The following is an 18,761-nucleotide window of genomic DNA, read 5'->3' on the forward strand; positions in this document are numbered from 1 at the left end:
GTCACACGGTCACATGCATTACCGCTGCAAAGTCTTTTTTTTCAAGTTGTTCTCTCTTTCACACATGCACACAATCAGCTACTGACCTATTTCAGTCAGTTCGGATGGTCACACGTCACAATCCCTTAAATTTCCGAAATTTTTCGGATCGTCACAGGTCACAGGTGGCTCATGCGAAACCGCAAGCGACTGTGACCAAACCCTATGGGGGCCCCCTGGCGGCCCGGTGCCGAGTACTTCAAATTTTTGGCTCAGTCACAGGCTTGTGGCCGCTCATCCGGATTCCCAATTTCGGATGAGGATGTCACAGGTCACACCCCTATCCGAATTGACTGAAATAGGTCAGTATGCTTGAACCGAGAATTCGGGCGCTCACATAGGTATGATTTGAGCATATACTCCCCGCTTTATCAGTCAAGTGAGAGCTTTGGGTTAGAGCCCTTCTTTTTCGATTTAAAAAAAAAATCAGAAATCAGTTCCACAAGCGTACTCTAGTCTGTCAAAGCCGCCCAGAAGTCTCCGAAGAAGTTTCGGGAGTCAAAGAAACCCATCAATGTCAACGCCGCCATTGATATTGATGATCAGGAGGGGGTGTAAGTACGGTTACGGTGGTGGCGGCTTAGAACTCCACTCAACTAATATCCTTCAAGTGCGCACGAGGAAAATAGGAAAAATATGGGAAAGTCGTCGGATTTTTCGGCCGCCGCCACCAAAGATATCATTCCGGCTAACCAATATCCGATATCCGAGTGAGGTCTGAGTACTCGAGTACTTGAGCTTCTCGCACGTTCCATAGCTTCAAAGTGTGATTGGCATGGTCGTGGAAGAACCGAGACTGTCACAATCAAGCTTTCTACCTCTTTTGTGAATGAACGAATATTATTCCTGCAAGACTCGTGTTCGGAGTTTCGAGCACATACATACATATATAAGCCTCGATTCTCTCGAGTCCGAGTGACAAGAAAAAGGGTACTGTAATGGTCTCTCAACCTCACGGTACTTCTTGCTCGCGAGTCGCAAACAGAGGAAACAACTTACCGATTTACATCCCGAGGCAGCAAACGAATTGATACATCAGAGCATGTTCGAAAATGAGAAAACACAGAGATCCGACGCTGTTGAACGTTGAACGATCCCGTCATTGGGATTCTGAAGGTCATGATAGGCCGTGATACTTCCCAATATACGTCCGCCCGGCTCTCCCGGACTCGAGGTGTTCTCAACATATTCATAACGATTGGAAGATTCCAGTTCCTGAGCTGTGTCCCAAAACAGCCAGAATAAGTAACTGGCGGTGTGAATCCAGTTGTCAAACGAGTTGCGAACTAATTGTACAAGGTCATAATGTGGATGGATGATTGGGATGTAACTCAAACCTCGACAGGTTATATTTCTCTTCCCCCCCCCCGCTGTTGGCGCGAGAGTAACATTGGCATAGCGAGTATTGATCATCACGGTGGTGAAGTGATTAATAGCAGCCACCGGGATGTAGTACGCACCATATTCAATAGACCGTTGACATTACCGCCATTGCACCCATGCCAACGCACCCGCAAGCCATTATTGGAAAACCACATGAGCCATTGGTCGACAATTTGATATACATGTAGTTATTTTGACAGAACATTACGGAGTTTCCACCCTATGGCAGAGGAACCAGGGGGGAAAACGACATGTACTCGATATTACGTGCAAACTCTTTCAATGGTTCGGGGCTACGGGCGGACAAGCTCCGTTAATCGTCTTATGTCCAGGCACAAAGCCAGGAGCCAAAGGCATCTGAATCACAGACGTTCCAGCCTCCCAAACAGACCTGTGCCCAATTCGAGATGTCCCAGGTGTATCGACCGCGATGAGGAGTTCGGGAGCTTTGACAGTAAGGTTTGGTGTGGATGGCGAGTCAGGGAAGTTGATATTGCCTGAACCACTCAAAAGGACGACCCATCTGTTTCGATTTGGAAGCACATTAGCTGGATTTCATTATAAGGAAGGGAAAAAGGCATACTGTGCGTTAGGCGCATTATGCAACCTATGTTCCCGAAAAAGAACTCCAGTCAGATCGTTGGACAGTAGAAAGCGAAGAAGAAACCACTCAGTACCCTGCATCAGTGGGGTGACCGTCTGGAAACACCGAATAACTCGCGTTGGACAATTGTCCAAGCTGCAAAATTTTGTTCCCCACAGTTCCTGGCTATAGACCATGATTCGGAACCTCGTTAGCACCTATCAGTTTCAAAGAAGAGGAAAAACTTGCCTGACTAGAAACAACGAAAGGAGGCTGAATACCCCAGCACTCTACTGTCGACACGCCATTCTTGCCGACTATGGAGTTGACCCATAGCGTGGTGTTGTCGACACGAACCGGTTGGTACAGATCTTGCGCTTTCGCTTCTGCCACAATGGAGAGGGCGAAAAAAAGAGCAGTTACGAGCTTCATGATGATAGTGGGTTGTTGGGTGAGTTGTAGCAAAAAAGAAAACCGGCTGCAAGCATGTTTAACTGTTGGTGCTACCCACGCTAGCCTCCATTTTGACACGCGAAATCTCCCCTGACGATGAAAGTGTGGCGAAACCGGGGATATGTTTGAGAGGCGGCAAAAGGACTCCCCATGAAGATCAGGAGTTCACATCGTTTGCCAGGTCCGACAACGCAAAAGAAAAGCGGCAATCTTGTGAGAGATGGTAGTGGGAAGTGAAGAAGCTGATTGGGATGGGTCAGTGTGAACCAATCCATGGAGAGATCTCCCCGGACTTTCTCACATCCGGATTACAACCCTCCGGTGCTGCCGAAGTTTGGTGGCGTGGAAAAATCACAAAATCCCCATCATGGCACAATGACAGCGTGTCAACAAGATCCTGACGAGCGCTCCCATGACCGGCTTCTTCAACGCCAGCGCGCGATGCATGCTCTACTTGTAGATATTACTGTAAATAGCGATGGCCTCTGTATATATGCTTCGACTTCTCACCCACTCTCGCTTGCCGCTTTCCTCGCCTTTCTAATATTCTCCTCCTCCTCCTCCTCCTCCATATTATGATCAACGCCAAGGACCCTCTGGTCCAAATCAAAAGTAGGTCCAGTCCTAGTTTTACGCATTGGACATAGGTTGACGCATAAAATCGACTCATCAGTCACCGAGTCGGTGTGCGCGTTTGTCGCGATATGTACCACATTATATCGACTGTGGATTCGGAAGGGGAGGTGGTGGATTGACGATGTGAGTGAATAATAGCACCCGGGGATGCACTGTGGCCCACTTGGGGAGCTAGACACCGCGCTCGCACTCGTATTTCCCGCTTTCAAGTGGGGTTGAGTGGGCTGGTTCCGCTGATATCCGACGCGTTTTTCATCTTACGTCCGAAAAGAGGACTAATACGTACTTTCTAGGCATGGGCAGCATTTGCGCTTCTTACCCTCATTGCGCAGATAGGGGCCGTGTTCATGCACGTTGAGAATCCAAGTAAGCCCTACAAAGTGTTTCTGAGCACTCTTTGACCTCCAACTTTCTGATTGTCTTCAAGGCGACATCTCAAAGCTGTCTCGACTCGCGGCGTATTATCTTATGGCGATCACCTTTTACACTGTCATCTGGTAAAATTTAACCGACTGTTTGCCATCTTTGTTCCATCTCATTCATCTCTTGTTTTCTTCGTTTTTTCTCACAGGGCATCACGGATATCTATCATTTTCAGTATTATTCGCATTGACCCCAATCCATCGCGACGGTTTATTTACATCGGCGTTTCAATCATCTACTTCATCGCCGTCGTCGTGATGATCGTTCAGCTCTTCTGGGTTTGTGAACCTATGCCGGGGTGGAAGGACGCGGCCAGCCCGCAATGTCCGCTAACAAAACAAGTAGCAATATGTCAACTCGTTAGTGAGCATTCAAGTGTTCCTAATCTGACTCAACGTCAACTTTACTAACCCGTGTTCTTCTTTCAAACCTAACAAAACAGCTGATATCCTTGCGGACATGTTTTTACTATTCGCCCCCTTGAGAGTGTTCCTGCACCTCCAGGACAAGGCACTACGCCGAAAACTCATCGTCATCTTTTCCACATGCATCGTGACCACCATCGTAAGTTTTTATTTTCTTTCCTCCCGAACCTAGCGCTCCTTCTTTTCCAAGTCCAACTCTAACTTTAAAATTGATACACCAGGTCTCCCTCGTACACGCAGCCTACATCCTAACCACCGGCGGAATCAGAGTCATCATCTCCGCCCTAGTCGAAGACTGCGTCTCACTCATCGTCGCCAACGTCCCCGTCGTCGTCACTGCTCTCCTCCGCCATGCCGGCGACCACGATCATAAACCGGTCCCTACCAAATCATTCATGTCTACTGCTATTCATTTTGCTTCTAGAAAACTTAAAATCAGTAGAGATGGAAGTAAGGCAAGTCATGAACGGACGTGGTCTAGTTCGGCTACGTTGACGAATGTGGGTGGTGCTGCAACTTCTATTGGGGTGGTCAGTCATGGTGTTACTGGTGATGATCATTATCCACCACATGGTGGTCGTGGAAGGGGAGCGACGACAACGACGGGCGGGGTGGGGGTCACGTCTGAACCCATCATGTTGGATTTCATGGATCAGAAAGGGTCTGCAAACTTGACCAACGGGGAAGAGGATGAAGAGATTTGGAGGCAAAATAAGTCGAGGGGAACACCAGCTTGAGGGAATCCTTCAGTTCCTGTTCTGTCCTGTCGATTCGGTGTATTTGCTGTAGTATTATGATTACGAGCCGGATGTTGTAGTGCACCTTAAATTATTTGTGATGATAACAAACTAAAAATAAGTAGTCTTAGATTACTAGTGTCTCCTCCGAGTTGATATACATCCTAAAATTGATATCGAGCAGGATGAAGAGCGGGAATGACACTCCAGCTCCCGAGATGAAACCTGTAAATGTACGAAGGCTTGAAGAATCACATTTAGAGTTTGGAGGTGTTGAATGCCGGACTTCGCGACGCTCCAACCCGCCCCGAGTTGGCAAGGCGGGATATCATCAAACACCCGCCCTCCCGTCGTCATTATCCAGTCACGCAGCCCGAGATGTGACTCGGGCAAAGCTTGGCTGAGTACGAGACTTGCTCAGAAACACGAGTGCTAGTACGCTCGGAATTGAAGCTATCAAGTCAGTTACTTCTAGCAGGTCACTTGCACAAGTCACTCCGGACAGTGCACGTCCCGTCCCGTTTCAACCACTTGCCTTTTACCGCACTGAATGTATCCACAATATCTTCGACAGATCTCCAAGCTCCGAGGGCATCCGGGCTTTCGGGGATCCCGAAAAGGGCGTAGGTAAGTAAGAAGCCAAAAAAAAACAGAGAAAAGAAAACGACAAGTTTGGGCTCCAGTTGGGGCTCCGCGAGATGACGAATTGCACCCCGTCTGAATCATGAGTTCTCATCTAGCCCAGCCTAGCAAGAACTAGAGCCTCGTGTCATGGACGTATGCCATCCGTTGATAGCAAAGAGAGAAAATGATATTGGTTCCCGCTCATTGTGCGGCCGCGCGCTTGGACGGATATCAACGTTCCTTGACCAGATGATCCACAACGAGCGTTGAATTTCAAAGCCCGCCTGTGACCGAAAGGCATTAAAGGTTAAACCATTTGTATGACTATCAAGGCCAGTACTTTCCACAATGAGTGAAAAAAGGGGACTAAACCCAGCGGACCGCGAGGCCTCGTGGAAACAGGAACAGGGCGTTTCAATGTTTCTTGTTAGTTTCAGGCATAGTCAATAAGCCTACTGGAAAAAAGTACATTCGTTCATAGATATGTTGGATCTCCACTTAGCTATGTTTCTTCCTTACTCGATTCAACTTTGTTATTCCTTTATTCGCGTCAAGGGGACTTGATCAGATTGAAACTGGTCTTGCTTTCATGAGTTCAAACTTTCGAACCTCCTGAAGAGACAAAACAACGGTGTATTAACATTAGTCAAAAGCAAAGCAAAAAGAGAGCCAATGCGAGAAACCCCAAAGTCAATGTAATATCCGTCCGTAAGAAAAAGGATACAGAGCAAGTGAAGGAAAAACGAGAAACATCTATCTGAAACTCATCGGAGCGAGGAAATGCAAATCGGGGAAAGGGGACGAAAGCTGGAGGGCTAACGTACCATTCCTCATTTCCACTCCCGCGAGGCGTAGAAAACACCTCTATTACTTTTCGCTAAATCCTTCACAGTCTTCGTCGATCATCATCGGCCATCCAGAGTCTGAAGATGAATCGGTGGTCGCCGGCGAGGTTGGTGGCGAGGAAAAATCATCGAAGCCCTTCAGAGCCATTATCGAATCATCCAAGCCCATATAGTCATCACTATCATCCTCGTCGCTGTCCTCATCATCCGCACCCCAAGACTTCCTCAGATTAGACAACGGCTTTGGCTTCGGAGGCGCTGGCATATGCGTTATCGGTCGATCTGAACCGTCCCTTCTACGAAAGGTCATTCGTGCAACCAACTGAGGTATACTCGAAATGGCCTTTTTTGCCCTCGCCCTTTTCACTTCAGGAGACGGACAATGACAACGGTGGCCCTCATTCCCAACATCACCTGCCTCTTCATTCGATGGCAGGTTTGTCTCCAACTTGAGCCTCAACATTGCAGTGATTTCCTTCACCCTTTCCTTTTCTTTCTTCCGCTTCTTCCTGGCATCGGCTCTCACAAACATAGAACCTTGAGACAACGACCTCTCTTCAACTTCTTTCGCAAACCTTTCGGCTAACTGTGACTTCCTTCGCAGCGCTACCAACTTTGCCACGTCGGGATCCGAACAATTGGCGTAAACAGACGGGTGTAAATCAAAATTGTCGGGTGAAGGAGAACGAGGGGTGGGAAAGTCATTGGCGTCGTCAATAAGTAAAAGTCCTTGGTTTCGCCTTGGACTGATACTAAGAGAGGATAGCGAGGTTTCTTCGGCTGTTTGTAGGAGATCAGGTTCTGAACCGGACCAGGCCATATGACTGTCGAAGAGGTCATATTCACACTCCGCTCCAGGTAGAGAGAGAGATTTGGATGACGGTGAGGGCGGGGTCAATAGGGTATCGCTATCCGAGTCACCATCGTCCATTTCGAGCTCGGGTAAAGAGGAAGGAGACCATGAAGGGGAATCAGGTGGCTCGGAGATGTCCATACTGGAGGAGTATATTGAGGGTGAGCTAGGATGGGGAAAACGAGGAAGAAACGAGATGGGTTCCTCTGCGTCATAGGTAGGTGGTTCGGAGAAACGAGGCCGGATATTTTCGCTCGTGTCAGTAAGCTCGACCTCACTGGACTGTGGCGTCCACAGGTCTTCCAGTGGATCCTCGTGCGTTTGACTATAAAAATCATGACTGGCATCATGACTCGAGGACAGCAACACAATTCCATCCGGCCCACTTGTGTGGTGTAGGTCCTCAATTGCTGAAGACGTCCACTCCGGAGAAAGTGGGGATAGCAAGGCTTGTTGATCATCCTTTAACGTCTCGTCGCTCGCGAAATCATCGTCGTTCGAGGGCAAAGGCAAAGTCGGCGTTCGAACGGACGCAGGGGGAGAAATGAGGGCCAAATTATTGGTAGAAATATGATTTTCCACCAGTGGCGAATCCAGAATTCCGCCGAAGGACCTCGGCTTGCTGTCCGTGCCAGTTAAACTTTCGCTGCCAGTTGACAGAGATGGTAAAGACACGCTTCTTTTCGGGTTCGAGGCGGTGGGTGGTGGTGAGGGGTATGATGCTACATCGACTTTGGGGTGATGGGGATATCGACGTCGGAATGAAAATTGTTTCGAAGAGTCAAAATTGTTGTTACAATGAAATCCAAAGAGATCAGATTGAGATGTCGAAGGCAGAGTTGAGAAATAATTAGATGGAATGAAGTAGAAGGGGGGTTCATAGGCAAGGTTCGTGGGGTCAATAGAGACCTTCATATTATCAGTAGGAAGCATTAGAGTCCTTGAAAAAAAAAGGCAAAAAAAAAAGTCAGAAAAAACCGAGTCAACGCCGAGTTTGATCTTGAACTGACCAACAACAATCTGATTTAACGCGATACAATGAAGTTCATGATATAAAGCAGGGGATCGACCGCTAGGCTGGCAAGCGGTAAAAGGGCTATGATGGAGGTCGTGGTGGTAATGACAGAGGAACTCCAACCACGGAATTCCGCCCATATCCGAATCGTTGCTGGCACATGTCACCTTACATAATCCGCCGCGGTTTGCCGGTGATAGGTCCGAACTCCTTACGGACGCCTCGAGGCACTAATTGGGGCAATCTTCACAGCTTTATATGTTCTCCTTGATGCTAGAACTTTCTCGTTTCTACGACCTTTCTTCTTTTTTCAAGTATTTATTCACGTTTCATGACTGGCAGCGGCTCACTAATTGGTTTCTGCGGTAGAGTATCCTACATTTACCCAGTTCCTCATTGTCTCCCCATACTTTATCACCGTCCATAATAGACTAGTCAAGAGAGCAAGTCAACAAGTGGGAATTCGAAGAGATATGAAAGGAGAAAATTACCCGAATCCGGCCCAGGCAATCAAGGCGGAGATGGTGTTTGTCCACAGAATACCAAAGTGATTGATTGACGGTGCGATAGCAGACACACTAATGGACATCAGAAGAGAACGCAGACCACTACGTGTACCGTCAGCAAACGTTCACGTTATCAAGGATGTTGTCTCGTCTACTTACCTGGTAGCGGCCACGCTTTCGGCACTGCGGGAATGCATGATGTCTACAACATATGCTGAACACGGGCTGAGAACCATGTCTACCTGAGGTATGAATTCATTTTCAGTACAGGCGAAAACCTCATGTTGGGAATTCCAGAAGTCAGAACTCACCCCCAATCCATTGAAGAAAAAGCATATCATGATGAGGGTCAAGCCCAGAGGTCCCGGCACGTAGTGAGCGATGATTCCGACCCCCAGGACCGATAGCGGTACAAATACCGCTGCAGCCAACAACGTGGGTCTTAATCGATCTTCTGGGCACCATACTCCACCACGCTTCTTCAGCATCTTTCTCAATACTCGATCCGAAAGCCACCCCGCAAGCGGTGCTCCAACTGAGAAATGTATGGAATCAGCGCGAGTAAGAGGGTGGAGGCTGGTCGACTCACCAAAGTTCCCCACACCAATGGGCGCATAAAGCAATCCGATGACAGCTTGATTTTCTATTCCGTAACGCTTAGCCTATGACCGTGTTCAGCGCGCCGAATCACACAAAGCAAAGACAATAGATAGGTGATACTCACGATGGTATAGGGTAAAGGGAGTAGTAATACTGAAAGGTAAAGGAATGGATATGATGGCAATGAATACATGCGAAACGCTTTCTGTATGTTTTCATTACTCACCGTAATCCGTCATTAAGACAGCCGTTCCACAAAGAGACTGAAAGATAACCGTCGATCAACACTTGTCGAGAACCCAGGGATGACATGATAACAACTTACTATCGCGGTGATATTAGGGCTTCGAAGAAGTGCGATTGCCGCGAAGGGGTTCGGGATCGTGAAGGGAATGTCATCCGTACCAAGCTCTGCCCTGCGCTTGTCGATGCCTCGGGTCCCAGGGAAACTCGTTTCTGGGAGAAACAATAGGACACATGCGAATGCTCCGAGTCCCCCTACACCTAGACCGACCTGCATCACTCGCCACGATGCGTAATGTGCAGCGAGACCTTGTAGGATGCACGAATTCAGCAATATAATTCACCATGTCGATTCGACGGGTAGCTCACCTCCCACAACCGGTGCCAGCGCTGGACCGATCAAACATGCCTAGCAGAGCTTTACTGTCAGCCAGGAAGACGTGGTATATGTGCACTCACACCAAAGAAAATTCCCATTGCTGTACCCCTCTCTTCAAGCTTGTATAAATCTCCGATGACAGCTGCTCCTACTGATAGGCCAAACGACACTCCAATCGTTTGAAAGAACCTCCAGACCATCAATTCTTCAATAGTTTTAGACATTGCTACGCGCAGGGATCCCATGACTAGGAAGGGAAGACCAACGATATAAACCGGTCTCCGACCATCTGAGCAGCAATTCAAGGCGAGATTCAACAGAAAAAACTGAATGTACGTACAAAAACCTGAGAATGAAGCACCAATAAAAACCCCTATTGAGGCAGCGAGTACGGCGACACTGACTGCGAGACTGGATGAAAAGTAAGGGGACCATCCGTTCCAAAAAAGTGAGCAACTTACTTCACCATTTCTGCGTTGGTGTCCAAATCTTTCGCGATATCCGGTATCGATGGAAAAAAAGTTCCTGACACGAACACTAGCACGGAAGAAGAGTTAGACTCAGTTCAGAGGACGAAACCGAGAGACGTACGAGGAATTATACCAACATATGATACAATCGATACTACCACCGCCTTTTCCCTCCTCGAAAACCGTTCATAGATGATATTGTGCGCTTCCCGGGCATTTTTGGGTAGACTGTCCGAAGATTGACTTCTTTCCGGTAATTGAGCTTCTATGCGCTCTTGTGTAGTTGAGATTGGTTGGCTGATATGGCGATTTTCTTCGGAGATAAGAGGTGTTCGTTCGTTCGTCATTGAAAGGTCGTCGTTCGTCGAATTTTCCTGGTTTTTGTGTCGAGAGTGTGCGGAACAGGAAAATGGAGGTGGAGGTGAGCTGACTCACTTATTCCCCGGTGACATTTGGCCTGCCATAATTATGAACACCAGATCTGACTCGAAATTAACTAGTCCCCTTCCATCATCAGAAAATCTACTATATGTGTCCTTATGCACGACGAGACCCAGTCAGAGGAGTGCGTCCCGTGTTGCGATAAACAGGCTGCAGCCAGTTGCATGTTCCAGAAGGAGACCGCGCCGGCTCTCCAATCGCAATACGACCGCAAAAGTCGAATCTTTATCTTTCCGTATCTGGCGTTACGAGGATCCTTCGAGAGCTCGAGAGCTTGATAGGAGCGATATTCTGCGTCGGGGAGATCGTGGAGGTAGAGCGCTAAGGTGGTGCTGTGGAAGCGCTGATGTCCAACGTTCTCTCTCAATCCAATGCAGGCTTGACTCCACTAAAGTAAAGTAATGATATAGCCCTCCTTTCACTTATGCTGGGTTCAATTGGAACGGGTTATGATGTCCAGCGAGTTGCCTTTGCCTGGTTTCACGAGAGCCTGAAAACCTGGCCGCTCCGTAACGAGTGGAATGGAGAAAGGTTCGCATTGGTTGAGAGCTCAAGTACTCGTTGACCACGATCTATTGTGAGTCCTTAGCCGGATACGCAAAAGTTTCGCACCCACAGAACTCCGGCAGTTTACTGCTCAAATGGATCGGTAGCAATGTACATTCCATGTACTGCGTGACGGTTCTCGAGCAACGGTAGTGCAGAGACAAATCGACGCATCACAGTAACATTAACGGCCTTCACGAAGCTGGGGTGAGCACTGAGCAAACTACAGCAGTCGGGACGCAGATCAAATGTTGATCAAATGCGAATATCCTTTCTGACCTCAAAACAAGATTTCACTCGCAGAAAACAAGTCCCCAATCACTGCTGATAAGTGGTTCAAATAAGAAGGTGATTTGTCGAAGCGTAAACGATGTGTAAACGCATTGTAAGTTATAACAAGAGGTCTCAGGTCTTACCGATTCGTACACCCGAAGTGTCGCATGGCAAACTGGTAGGCGAGCCGGCAGCCCTTGCCGTGACAACATGTGATCATGTCAGCCGATGGCGAAGCCGTCGAGCTTCTTTCTTCCTCACACCCCATCAACACGCCCTCACAAATCTGCCCATTGATAGTCATAGTCATTACATGTAATCAAGCTCGATCGAAGGGTATGTTGTTGGTGTATAATGAGAGTCAAAGGGTTTGTTATATGCATGAGAAGGCGTCAGATGTGAGACTATTTACAGGTGAATTATTGAGCACAGAGCGCTAATATGGTATCAAACACCGTCTGAGGTGATGCGTCGTGAGAGCGGATTAGCGCTATTGGAGACAAAAAGGACAGTGTGCGAGAATCGTCGTCGTCGTCAATCCCCTACACCTTGCAGTGAGAAAGGCGTCCGTGCAGGTGTGTTGGGATCGGCAAGTTATGCCGGCTTGCCTATCAGTTTGCCATGCGACCCTTCGGGTGTACGAATCACTAAGATCTGAGCCCTATTGAGTTAATATTGAGTGTGGGAGGCCCACAGAGGCTCGCTTCGCTGTGATATCCCACTGGCATGTCATCATGCCCGGTCGACTATAAACTCAGTGGACGTTGCTTAATTCTTTACAATGCAACAAAGGTCCAGCATAGAACTCCTAGAGCAGAAGGGCACAGCCGCGGCTAAGCGGGCCGAGCCGTTATCTTTATCTTATCGCAATTCACGACCTCGTAGCAAACTTTATGTCGTTCTTGTGTCGTTCTATTGAAATTTCTCGGAGGTTTTGGGAAAGAAAGTGTTTATCCTGCTTTAACAGTACTTAGAGTTTAAGACAAGAAAAAGTATCCATATAAGTAGAAACACGAAATTTACTTGGACTGCGGTCGAACCGGACAGTTTGTTCATGTTTGGCTCACGCAACTGACCTCTCCTGGGCGTATAATTGCTCACTCCGCTACGCTCCGCTACGCTCCGCTCGCAATAACGACTCGGACGATATTCGGCGAGCTCGGGTCAGCGCTCCCGAGATAGCCGAATTGGGACGATGAATTTCGGTTGATTTTCATTCTTGTTACATAAGTTACTACTATTGCTACAGACTCTGGGTCTCTTCATAACTTTACGGTAAGCAGCCCTATCTCACTACTTCACCTTTCCTATCTAAGCTTTTTTCTTTCTCCTTCTCTGGGATGAAAGTCAAGTCAAACCGCCGAAACCCTTTCAGCATGTCTCATATTCTGGAGCGCGTCGGAGAAACCCTACACAATGCCAAGTCGAATGCTCGCGACATGGCCTCTGTATCCAAGTCATTAGCCGGGGAGAAGCTTTTGAATGTGCCATATGTCGATCTAACAATTCAGGTGGGTTGTCGTCGTCTGAATCGTTCAGTAGTATTTGACGTCTAATTGCTCTCCATACAGTTCATTGGTGCATCTGGTCTTCCGAAGATGGATGTTGTTGGGTCTGCTGATCCTTATTTCGTTGCAAAGTTGGATAATCGAATTTCATTCGTGTCAGTCTCCGTAGATCTCAGACCGAAATCCTCAGTCAATTCACCCTTCTAGCTCCACTGTGAAGGTCAACACGTTAACGCCTGTATGGAACGAAATTTGGCGTGTTAAGAACGTACCCTCAACCGTCGATCTCAGTGTTGAAGTTCTCGACAAAGACCTCGGAACCCCGCATGACGATTACATTGGAAAGTTCAAATGCTCCGTGGCACCAGGAGCGAAAGAAGTTGAACTTGAAGGACCATTATTAAGGAGGAACAATAGGGGTACATTCTGGCTGAAGGTGTGTGTAATTGCAGTTTCTCGAACCAGTTCTTTCCACTAATGCTGGCCACAGATTGATGCACAACGCTCAAACGACAAGCAATATCCCTTCTTATTTGATGGTCCCATACGCTATTCTAGACACTCCTCACCTACCGTCGGTTTATTCACGAATTCAGAAGGCAAGAATGGAAGATTGTACTCCACTTGGAAGATGTATATTGTCGGTGTCAGGGTCCATTTTCAGGATCATCTTCAACCTTGGAATCGGAAGTACAAAGCTGCACAAAGCATCTTCCAAGGCCCCGCTTCCATCGCTGTACGATCTCCTATTCAGGCCGGTCATCGCATGCTCTACGCACGGAGCACCTATAATGGCTTCGGCCTCATCGAGAAACGAGAGGACTTTATGGAGCTGCTCCATTCCGAGATCGCTCGTATTCCATGGCATGAGACCGAATTGACGAAAGAGGAGACTAGACTAGCCAGAAGCTCTAGTCCTGGTCCCTTCGCTAAACGAGTCAAGCCAGCAGTGTACACTTACATCATTTCGGCCGAAGACGAATCCTTTCGGTTTTCCGAAACAGGCGCAGCTTTCTTCGTCGATTTCGCTTCGAAACATGCCCTTCACGCTAACTGCGCTGAGGCTGTGCGGTATTCTGGCGAGTTCCATCCACGCCCCAAGGGTGGGTGGGGTGCGTTCTCGGATGCCATCCCCGACGAAGAAGTGGAGTGGGAGCTGGTTTTCGATAATAATAGCGGGACCTACGCCCCTGATAAGGATCTCCTGCCCAATTTGAAGGCGCTGTTTGAACAGAACTTTCCAGGATTCAATATCTTTGCGTTGGATCGCGACGATGAGGAACTTACTCAAAGTAGGGAGGCGTGTCGCGACTATGCTTTGAGGTGTAGAGGAGTCAAGAACGAGGAGCTACAGCCGCATGCCGGGGCCGGTGAGGTAACCCTCATCAGTCATGCATCCGCCAAGGCCATGCACATACGCCCGAAACTAGAAGGAGAGAAGGAAATGTAAAATAGGAAGAGGAAGATTACATATGTGGGTTTATCTATCCGTCATTTATTGAATCTAGGACTTGGTTGACTCGTTATTTTATTATGGCCGCGATCCTCTACAATCCCATTGATTTTCTTGGAACTTAAGATGGACCTGATTCGAACCTTGGTTACAGATTGAAAGACATGATCTCCGATACATGAAGCTGCGCTTTTCCCAGATACATGCAATTAGGTTTAGACGAAGGGTTTATCACCTTTGGTTTAAGTCAGTACGGGTGTTATGGTGAAGGAATGTCGCTTCCGTGTTATCGATGGCCCTTGGTATCCTGACTCTTGTCCCGTCTGGGATGGCGTTTCGCAACTAAAGGTCTTGCAGGGGTAAATTTGGAGTCGAGACTCGAAGTAAAAGGCGCCTAGTCATGTTCCCCCATGCAGTTGGCTACGCATTCCCGCCGAGATATGTTGTTCAGACAGATTGTTGCGTTGAAGATTGGACGTTGAAAGACCGCGCCACCTTCATTTGAGAGGGGGCATTTCAAGGTCAGTGTCATCTACATAATTACATAGCATTTCTCATTTCTGATTGACGTCTGGTATAGAAGGTTATGTTCGCTTTTACGAGTGGCCAACTCAGTTCATATCAACAACAGTCGTAAGTACATCGTCATCTGGCTTGTATATTTTTACCTGGGCAACAGTAAATAAAGCAATAGCGTCGGTTATTGGTTACCCTCAATTCCTGTGCAAAGCAACACATGGATACGGACGGACCATCATCTACACGCTACTACTTGCGCCTACACACGAAGAGCAATAGACAGTGGGTTGACTTGCGCCCGTACACCGGGTCGGAAATCTTGCTGTACCCACAGCCCCCAACTTGAAACTCATTCCTTCTTCCATTTTAGGCTCGCGACGCACGAGGTCAAAAAGTTAGCTGAGTAAAGGGTCGGGAAGACTTTACTATGTCGCTACACGCAAAGAGACCGTTCGGTGAACAAAGAATTCTCCTGCACGGTTGAATATTGAAATATTGACATGACTATTCTATGTGCGGTTTCTTAGACGAACAGCTGATTTGTCTTGCAATTGAACGATTACGCGCCGGGAACGCTGGGCCTGCTCTCATGCAATTAAGCACTACGTACCCTACCTACCGGTGGTAGTAGTGCTTGAATCCGGCACGGGTGAAATGCCAAATCCTCACCTAGACGTCTGAGTGTCTGTGCCACGGGACTGGGACTGGAATACATCCTCCATTCATCACTCATCCGTACGGCGCTCATTTCCCGGGACTGTTGCTTTAATTGACTGTCGACAGGGTAGCCGTGACAAATTCATAGGATGAAAGGCAGGATCACGTCTTTGGGGATAGCTGGCATGCGCAACTGGCAGTTTGTTTATGACACCAAAGGATCTGAGTCCTGACTAGACAGATATCTTTGGCATTTACAAGAGGGCAGTGCAGTTCGTCATTCAGCTGCGATTTCTCCTTATTGATTCAAGACCATGCCGGGTTCGTCCTCCGCCCCGTAGCCTTTTAAAAAGCAAGGAAACATAGGTTGGACTTCAGACTAAAGTACCAGTCGCTCTTACTGCACACCAATGGTTGGCCATGTGTGAGTACTCTGGTTGTCTTTCTTGCTCTCTGGGATACGCTGACTGTGATTTGCCCCCCAACTCTAGCAATATGATGGATGATGTCCTTATCTCTCATCGTGAGTGAGCCTTTTGAATCGCCCAGGGACGTGTTAATGACAACCCTTTCCTTACCGCCTCGTTACGATGGTCCTCTTTTTAGTGCCTGCCTCAATTTTGAGGTCATCACTACGGACCATGATCTCTCAAGGTTTCACTGCCCAAACCGTCTTTGTCGAACATGTTCGCAAGAGACTCTTAGAGTCCCCGCCACCACTAATACCTCCCTGTGAACTTTTCGGAGGCGACCGCCCCCGTCATAGTGAATTTCTTACCTCGACGAGATGTCTGTTCTCAAGTAAATTGGCAATCGAATCATTCCCGTAGTAAGTTGTCGTCGCTTCCCCGTGTCCGGGTTCTTTTCTTCCCAGTACTGAGTTAATTTCCCAATGACCCTAAATCAGTCTTACACACTTCGTCAAAGCCATCCCGGAATCACAAGCCCGCTGGATAGCCGACGATCCTTTAGACGTCTCTCTTCAGTCTGCATGTGGGGACATTGTTCAGGCCGTACAAGCCCTCAAGGAATCCCAACCAAATCTTACTCAAGAGCATGGTTCATCCCTCATCCAACTTCAGTCGGCATTGGACGGGTGTGAAACATACTGTTCATCTTCAGTCCCGCCACTTCCCTATCCGTTCCGAAGAGCTCAAAGACAGGTGGAGGATCTTTTATCGCTCAAGTTCCCGGATCGAAACGGAAACGGGAGCGCGTGCTCATTGGCAGAGGACTCAGGGATATCATTCTCGTCACGCCCATCGCGCAATGACATCGGTGCTAATGTGTTGGAGCTGACAACTATCGACTCCGCTCAGGTTGAAAAGTTGGAATACACCAATCTCGGGACAGTCAAGATGCCTCGATTAATAACTGGACTCTGGCAGCTATCCTCGCCAGCATGGGGATCTGCGTCTAGTGAGAAACAGAACGAGGCTTTGGCTCAACTCGTAAAGGCGGGACTCGTAGCGGCTGATATGGCAGATCACTATGTGCGTATTATGATTACTGAACATTGGAATATCGGGAGACGGGGACGGAATACTGACACCCTTTGTTTTACTCATCTAATAGGGTGACGCAGAACTCATCTACGGCGCGTTTCGGAATGGCGTACCGGAACATGTCAGCCAACAATTGGTGGTCGCCACTAAGTGGTGTGTGTTTCGTCCGTTGGGAAAGCCGGTAACAGCACAGCTTGTGCTGGAAGCAGTCATGGAGCGCTATCGTCGTGTTGGCGGAAAGTTAGAAATGTTGCAGGTACGTGCGGCCTCTGTGAATCCTTGTGACATTTGGAAACTCACTGTTCCCGGGTTTCTTGATACAGTTCCATTGGTACGACGTAGGTTTCATGCTTGTTTCAGCTATTTTTCGACGAGCTTCTCAAAATTATCTCTCTCTAGTATCGAGACAAAGAATACCTCAAAGTCCTCCTTGAACTGGTGAAGCTAACCGGATCACACCCGAATATCGTTTCCGAAATAGGAGTCTGCAATTTCGACTCCAGGCACCTTGAGGAGGCTTGTACCTTCCTCCTGAACAAGACTGGCAAACTGGGGATCGTCTCTAATCAAGTTCAGGTTAGTCGCCTTATTCCCAAATTGGAAATAACCCACTTAAAATAGATTCACTTCTCTTGTCCCTTGCGGATGCCAGTTTTCTATGATTGATAGTAGACCGCTTTTACACATGTCCACCGTATGCCGCAAGTATGGTATTCAGTTGTTGACTTATGGGTCTTTCGTGAGTGTCACTTCAACGTGTATCCGCTTTACCCGACCGAACGATAAAATTCTCAACGGGGTCACCTTATAGTGTGGCGGGTTTTTGTCACACAAGTGGTTAGGGAGAGCCGCTCCAGATATTTATTCTGAAACGCCCCAGCTGACGCCCTCTCAGCGCAAGGTACGTGAACCTGTTTTACTCTAGCACGGGCCGTACGAGGCTAACGCTGTCTATCAGTACTTTGACATGATACTCCTCTGGGGTACCTGGGCAGATTTTCAACGCCTGCTGTGGACGCTAAAGGAGATAGCAGATAAGCACAATGTTGAGATCAGCAACGTCGCTACAAGATGGGTGCTTGATCGTCCAGAGGTTGGGGCCGTCATCGTCGGAACTCGACTTGGAGTGTCCTCTAATGCCCACTCGAACGTCAAGGTCTTTTCCTTCGCGCTCGACGAGGAGGACAAGGCACGACTGGAAGAGCTTCAATTGGAGAAACGAGCAGAGGCGGTGTTTGGGAAGCTCGGTGACTGTGGGCATGAATATCAGAAGGCTTGACGGCTGGGGAGGGAGAACTGAAAGGGGATGTAGAACACCTGTAGGTGTAACTTAACGCGAACTGGCCAAGACAAAAATGGGTGGAGTAAATCAGCCGTAGCACAGCGTTCAAAAGCCACTTCTAGGTGGAGATCTCGAGAACTTGTATTAGTTTCGGAAAGAGTCATAATAGAGAAGATCTTGTGAGTTGAGCTGTCCAATTCGGAATGGGGCCACTTCGGAACGTGGTCGACGGAAAAGTCAAAATGCCTGAGAAAGAGCAACCTTAGATGTTGCACGGTCACCTAAAGTTCATATGAAATCAGTCACGCGGTCTGGTTTCTCGCAATTTCTCGCAACGTTACTGTAGACAAACAACTTCACTGT

At 48.1% G+C, this 18,761-nt stretch overlaps 7 protein-coding genes across 8 annotated transcripts; 4 read left to right on the forward strand and 3 right to left on the reverse strand.

The window, feature by feature from the left end:
* Positions 1-1,563: 1,563 nt before the first annotated feature.
* Positions 1,564-2,725, reverse strand: E1B28_002313 (uncharacterized protein). The gene is made up of 4 exons (XM_043159224.1): positions 2,251-2,725; positions 2,100-2,187; positions 2,006-2,029; positions 1,564-1,945 (listed from the first exon to the last, which is right to left on the reverse strand). The coding sequence occupies exons 1-4, from the start codon at positions 2,435-2,437 to the stop codon at positions 1,702-1,704; spliced, it is 543 nt and encodes a 180-aa protein (XP_043002823.1). The 5' UTR covers positions 2,438-2,725; the 3' UTR covers positions 1,564-1,701.
* Positions 2,726-2,868: 143 nt separating this feature from the next.
* E1B28_002314 (uncharacterized protein) lies at positions 2,869-4,679 on the forward strand (the record flags this gene model as incomplete). 2 transcript variants are annotated; one of them, XM_043159225.1, is made up of 7 exons in its annotated part: positions 2,869-3,070; positions 3,132-3,217; positions 3,270-3,460; positions 3,522-3,591; positions 3,666-3,880; positions 3,960-4,081; positions 4,164-4,679. In XM_043159225.1, the coding sequence occupies exons 3-7, from the start codon at positions 3,442-3,444 to the stop codon at positions 4,677-4,679; spliced, it is 942 nt and encodes a 313-aa protein (XP_043002824.1). In that variant the 5' UTR covers positions 2,869-3,070; positions 3,132-3,217; positions 3,270-3,441. The 2 variants fall into 2 exon arrangements, with proteins under 2 accessions (XP_043002824.1, XP_043002825.1); XM_043159226.1 differs by having other exon boundaries at positions 3,388-3,460.
* A 1,023-nt stretch (positions 4,680-5,702) lies between these two features.
* On the reverse strand, positions 5,703-8,130 carry E1B28_002315 (uncharacterized protein). The gene is made up of 2 exons (XM_043159227.1): positions 8,012-8,130; positions 5,703-7,941 (listed from the first exon to the last, which is right to left on the reverse strand). Exon 2 carries the CDS (start codon positions 7,932-7,934, stop codon positions 6,171-6,173), a length of 1,764 nt encoding a protein of 587 aa, XP_043002826.1. The 5' UTR covers positions 7,935-7,941; positions 8,012-8,130; the 3' UTR covers positions 5,703-6,170.
* Positions 8,131-8,308: 178 nt separating this feature from the next.
* On the reverse strand, positions 8,309-11,128 carry E1B28_002316 (uncharacterized protein). Its single transcript, XM_043159228.1, has 13 exons — positions 10,336-11,128; positions 10,206-10,281; positions 10,085-10,155; positions 9,825-10,033; positions 9,735-9,774; positions 9,448-9,674; positions 9,349-9,385; positions 9,247-9,275; positions 9,112-9,184; positions 8,834-9,057; positions 8,682-8,764; positions 8,508-8,624; positions 8,309-8,447 (listed from the first exon to the last, which is right to left on the reverse strand). Exons 1-13 carry the CDS (start codon positions 10,559-10,561, stop codon positions 8,366-8,368), a joined length of 1,494 nt encoding a protein of 497 aa, XP_043002827.1. The 5' UTR covers positions 10,562-11,128; the 3' UTR covers positions 8,309-8,365.
* Positions 11,129-12,850: 1,722 nt separating this feature from the next.
* Positions 12,851-14,432, forward strand: E1B28_002317 (uncharacterized protein; the record flags this gene model as incomplete). Its single annotated transcript, XM_043159229.1, has 4 exons — positions 12,851-12,985; positions 13,046-13,137; positions 13,190-13,418; positions 13,473-14,432. 4 exons carry the CDS (start codon positions 12,851-12,853, stop codon positions 14,430-14,432), a joined length of 1,416 nt encoding a protein of 471 aa, XP_043002828.1.
* Positions 14,433-14,696: 264 nt separating this feature from the next.
* E1B28_002318 (uncharacterized protein) lies at positions 14,697-15,353 on the forward strand (the record flags this gene model as incomplete). The annotated part of the gene is made up of 5 exons (XM_043159230.1): positions 14,697-14,783; positions 14,921-14,956; positions 15,016-15,068; positions 15,130-15,263; positions 15,325-15,353. The coding sequence occupies 5 exons, from the start codon at positions 14,697-14,699 to the stop codon at positions 15,351-15,353; spliced, it is 339 nt and encodes a 112-aa protein (XP_043002829.1).
* A 668-nt stretch (positions 15,354-16,021) lies between these two features.
* On the forward strand, positions 16,022-18,395 carry E1B28_002319 (uncharacterized protein; the record flags this gene model as incomplete). The annotated part of the gene is made up of 10 exons (XM_043159231.1): positions 16,022-16,035; positions 16,103-16,134; positions 16,218-16,440; positions 16,519-17,104; positions 17,187-17,376; positions 17,440-17,447; positions 17,516-17,692; positions 17,769-17,855; positions 17,928-18,017; positions 18,075-18,395. 10 exons carry the CDS (start codon positions 16,022-16,024, stop codon positions 18,393-18,395), a joined length of 1,728 nt encoding a protein of 575 aa, XP_043002830.1.
* Between the last annotated feature and the right edge of the window lie 366 nt (positions 18,396-18,761).

The sequence above is a fragment of the Marasmius oreades genome, chromosome 10 (genome assembly GCF_018924745.1).
Source record: "Marasmius oreades isolate 03SP1 chromosome 10, whole genome shotgun sequence".
NCBI classification, from domain to species: Eukaryota; Fungi; Basidiomycota; class Agaricomycetes; order Agaricales; family Marasmiaceae; genus Marasmius; species Marasmius oreades.

Bases quoted from the DNA above. Each gene is read 5' to 3' on its own strand.
- E1B28_002313 (XM_043159224.1), bottom strand. From the start codon at position 2,437: ATGAAGCTCGTAACTGCTCTTTTTTTCGCCCTCTCCATTGTGGCAGAA. The intron at 2,188-2,250 runs GTTTTTCCTCTT...GTCTATAGCCAG, and splicing joins CGTTGTTTCTAGTCAGGCAA to GAACTGTGGGGAACAAAATT. The intron at 2,030-2,099 runs GTACTGAGTGGT...TCGGGAACATAG, and splicing joins GGTCACCCCACTGATGCAGG to GTTGCATAATGCGCCTAACG.
- E1B28_002315 (XM_043159227.1), bottom strand. From the start codon at position 7,934: ATGCTTCCTACTGATAATATGAAGGTCTCTATTGACCCCACGAACCTT.
- E1B28_002316 (XM_043159228.1), bottom strand. From the start codon at position 10,561: ATGACGAACGAACGAACACCTCTTATCTCCGAAGAAAATCGCCATATC. The intron at 9,276-9,348 runs GTGAGTAATGAA...TTTACCTTTCAG, and splicing joins TGTCTTAATGACGGATTACG to TATTACTACTCCCTTTACCC. The intron at 8,625-8,681 runs GTAAGTAGACGA...CGGTACACGTAG, and splicing joins GAAAGCGTGGCCGCTACCAG to TGGTCTGCGTTCTCTTCTGA.